Source organism: Phragmites australis, chromosome 17 (assembly GCF_958298935.1).
Source record: "Phragmites australis chromosome 17, lpPhrAust1.1, whole genome shotgun sequence".
Lineage (NCBI taxonomy): Eukaryota > Viridiplantae > Streptophyta > Magnoliopsida > Poales > Poaceae > Phragmites > Phragmites australis.
Window position 1 is genome coordinate 27,495,616 of NC_084937.1, and position 4,344 is coordinate 27,499,959.

At 46.8% G+C, this 4,344-nt stretch overlaps 1 protein-coding gene across 1 annotated transcript; it reads right to left on the reverse strand.

Moving 5' to 3' along the window:
* Nucleotides 1-2,657: 2,657 nt before the first annotated feature.
* Nucleotides 2,658-3,916, reverse strand: LOC133896684 (bZIP transcription factor TRAB1-like). Its single transcript, XM_062337278.1, has 2 exons — nt 3,270-3,916; nt 2,658-3,200 (listed from the first exon to the last, which is right to left on the reverse strand). Exons 1-2 carry the CDS (start codon nt 3,828-3,830, stop codon nt 3,129-3,131), a joined length of 633 nt encoding a protein of 210 aa, XP_062193262.1. The 5' UTR covers nt 3,831-3,916; the 3' UTR covers nt 2,658-3,128.
* Nucleotides 3,917-4,344: the final 428 nt, after the last annotated feature.

The window sequence follows — 4,344 nt, forward strand, 5'->3', positions numbered from 1 at the left end:
GACGGGGTTAGAAGCCAAATAGGAAGAGTTGAATGTTAGGGATGCCAAATAGATTTTTTTTCCTACTTTGCATGGAAAAAATCTAGTAACATATAGGAGAAATCAGCAACTGTAGAAGGTATAAGTGCTCCCCTAGTCCCTTTTTGGTTTCGTCCCTACCCCTTGTGCTGCCTGGCCGATCATACCCGTTGTGTTGCAACTATACCCAGGCTGACTCGGCATGACTCGATGGCTGATGGGCTATGCCATAAACTAAAGATGTGACACACAAACCAATATAGCACGACCTATTAACCTGCATGACCTATTAACCTTACCCTACCCAACCTGTTAGGTTGTACCTATCTAAGCCATGCCAGCCCAGCGCGACGTACCCATTTGGACCACTCGTAAGATAACACAAATCCGGCTCGAGGCTTCTTCCATTTTTAAACCTTATGGTCAAAATCTGAAAAATCGCCACGAAGCAAATCGAGCATACGTTCTATTTGGAACATGTATTTCTGAACATGATCTGTGCGATCCTAATTTTTTTTTTGACTAATCAATGACAAGTTCGCGATACTAATTCAAAGGCCACTTTTTCCCCAGGAAATTCTAAGACCTACTTGAGGGTGAGTCTTGAACGTTGTCATCCATTTCTTTTTTGTACTAAAGTGCTGATTGCTTCAACGGTACTACTACTACACAAAACAAGATTCTCCACCCTAGATTTTTTTTCATGAAATTATATTTTTAGGAAATCCAGCTTAGATTTATTGGTCCCTATTTATGTATTGAAATTTTAAGCTAAACTAGTTTGCGTCTGTTCATTCACTTGGCACTTGCTCAGTAGCCAATCAGCTGTGTTGTCACATCTCAAAAACCCTTTTCAACAGTGATAGGGCATTTAAAATGTGTTCTTAACAGAAGTACTTTACTAGTAGCACATTTATTCGGCAAAAATATGATTTTGTACAACATACGTTACCGTATTTGCTGAAATGGACAACTATTTTCGGCACACCGTACGCCAAATACATGTGCTAAATTCGAAAATTCGGAAAATAGTTGTCCATTTTAGCAAATACGATCACGTATGTTGTACAAAATCGTATTTACCAAATACATTTATTCCCATTGGTAGAAAAAGAAAATATAGCTCTTTTAAGAGTACATGAGAAAAAAAAGAAGAAGAAAAGCAGGGACCGGACCGGGGCGGACACATGTAAAAAGACCACGGCGTCTTTGTGTGGTATGTGGTGCCAGATTTCAGATTTGCCACTGTTTTTCTTTCTTCGAGGCAAAGGTGGAACCTTTACTGGTACACTCTAGTACAGTGGTGAATATATTACACTTGCTGCATCAAATGTCTCCGATATAAGATCATATTTAAAATTCATATCGATCCAAAATTTATATAATAAAATAAACTGATTTAAATTTTTATTTTTAGTCTAAAATAAAAATTAGATGGTTCAGCTAAATACGCTCTATCCATCTATAATTTCAGATCTAAATTTTTTTAAAGTTAAGTTTGACTGGCGCACAAAAATCAGACGTGAAATTATGCTAAACAAACCGTAGTTTCACAAGATATCTTGCCGGCTGAAAGGATCATGATCAGGACGAACGCAGAGGAAATTATGGCTTTTTTGGATCTTGGGCTATCTATCTTGTACCCTGATGGCTTAATTTTTGAGAATGGGGTCCCTGGCCGGGCTTCTATAGGAGGACCTGAACTTTATCACAGTAGAAACTAGAAACCTGCTTCTTTTTTAAAGAAAAAGAGGAGTGTGTGTATATACATAGATTTTATTGGGGCGATGTTACTTATGCCATATACTATTTTGGAGTTTCTTGACGCTCAAAGCAAAAGTATTGGGATCTAAGGTGATGTGATAACATATACTGACCACCCTTATTTTTGGCGCGCGGTTTTAGCGATTCTTATAATTCGGTTTTCTTTTGCAAAAAAAGGAAAAAAATACTGACCAGCAGAAATGAGTGAAAAAACACAGGGGAGGGAAACTGACTTCTGCTGCAGTTCTGCCTGGGGTCCTGACTGGTGTAACACTATCCTATCTAGATAGGGAAAAAATTAAAGAAAGGCCCACCAAGTTATAAGCTCCTTCTCTGATGATCATGATTTGCAACAGATAGTCAACAATTTGGCATCACGAGATGTGAGCCACAGAGCTCGGTTCAGCTTCACAACCTTTTCTTTCAGAAAAAAAAAAGTGTCGGAGAATATGACCCGATTTACGAACATTTCGCAGAATTTCGCCATAAATGAAACGGCCCTTTCAAATGTATAATCTTTTCTCTACCAAAGTTGAGTGGCAAAAGGATCGTAACTTCTTACGAACATAGGAACTAACAGTGGTCCTCTCCAATGAAGGACCAGCGAAGGAGGCAGGGTGTTCAAAAAAATAAATAGCAGTGGTCCTCTCCTATCTGTTTTAGCAGAGATAGCATGAAAACACAGTATATGCTCCTTCAAGCTCAGGACCACTGATAGAACAAGAAACGCACCGAGATGATAAGGAAAAAAACAGCTAAAAATTATTCTGAAATAATGCCCGCATGTCCCTTTCTGAAATCGACAGGCGAACAAACGCACCGAGACGATAAGAAAAAGAAAAAGAAAAACATTCGCGCACCCATCAGAGAAGATGGAGAAAAAAACAGAACAAGAGGCCTGCTTCATGGGTTGTTCTTTCTTGCGCCCCAAAATGTCATTGTTCTAGGAAGCAATAGTTACCGCATTTGTACAAGCAGCCTCATCATCCCTCTGCCCAATCCCATGCGACAAGCTACACACAGACATATACTATATAGCAGCAGCCAGCAGGACATCACCATGGTACTGATGACAGGCAGGCAGCCTCGTCTAGCTAGGCAGCTGCCACTGTACAGATCCGATTAAGGCAAAGCTTACTACATGCCCTAGATGCAATTGAACATGAGACTCAATCTATGTACATGGACGGCAAAGCTTAGTAGATTACTACTGCGACGCATCTATAAGCTATGTGAGTAATTGTAGCAGCAGCAGCAGCAGCAGTACTCACTAATCAGTCGCTTGCAATCATGGTTGATTACCGCCAAAAGAACTCGGCGACCTGCTAAGGTCTTCGTCTCCTCCCTCAAAATGGCGCGGAGGGCGTCCTCTGCAGCGTCTTCTTCATCGGCACCGGCACCTCCACGGACACCCTCAGCTGCCGAATCAAGAAAGGCACGAGCTGTGAGGATAGATGGGTGTGCGGGAAGGTTTTTCGATCGCGTACCTGCTCGTACTTGACGCGGAGGCTCTCGTTCTCCTGCTGCAGGAGCTGCACCTCCCTCTCGAGCTCGAGGATGTAGGCCTGCTTGCGCGCGCGGGAGCGCGCCGCGGACTCGCGGTTCTTGATCATGCGCTTCTTGCGGCGGTCGTCGCCCCCGACGCCAGCTCCGGCCCAGGTGGCGGACGCGTCGGGGCCGAGGCACATCTCGTCCTCGAGCGCGCTGCGGGCGGCGGCAGCGTTGAGGCTGTAGGAGAAGAAGGACACCGGGAACGCGGCGGCATTGCGGAAGCCGCCGCCGAGGCCCATGTGGTGGCGGATGCCTCCGGCGGCACAGATGCCGTCGGCGCCGCTGGAGTGGGGCGGGGAGCAGTGCGCGCCGGCCGCGGCCGCGGCCGCGGAGGAGAGTAGGTGGATGTGGGAGTTGAGGCTGTGCTGCGTGGAGATGGAGCTGCAGCTGGAGGCCGCCGCCGCGGCCGTGGCGGGCTGTGTTCGCGAGGCGATTGGGCTGGGGCTGGTGGTGTTGACCCATATGTCCTCGCCGTCCTCCATGTCCATGGCCGCCATCCCCTCGCCGCGCCTGCCCGTAGGCGCGGCCGCGGGCGCGTTCTTTGCTTGTTTTGGGCACGCACCGGCGCCCCCACAGAGCCACAGGGGTGGGTGGGTGGGTGGCTTTAGTAGCCTCGGACTTGCCGAGGAGAGCTCACTATGTGACTGTGACAGGGAGCCGGGCAGCCGGCCAATGACCAAGCGAGCACTGTTGACTGGGGAGCGAGACGTGGCACTGGTCAAATGGAGCCAGATCACCCCAAGGACTCCTCCAATGGACTCACACAAGGTTTCGGCTCCCATTGGCCAGCGCCTCCTTTTCTCCTCCTAGATTGATCGATCAGACTAAACGGCCTCTCCTGGATTGCACGAGTCCACGGGACCCAGTTGTTAGTGACAGCTTGTATTCGTACAACTAGGGACCCTTAGGAGTTCCATGGAGGTGATCACGATGAAAAGCACGGCACAGCAACGGAAAACAAGGAAGCAGTACTGTACAAACGAGATTGACTACGAAAGGACGATGTTTTTG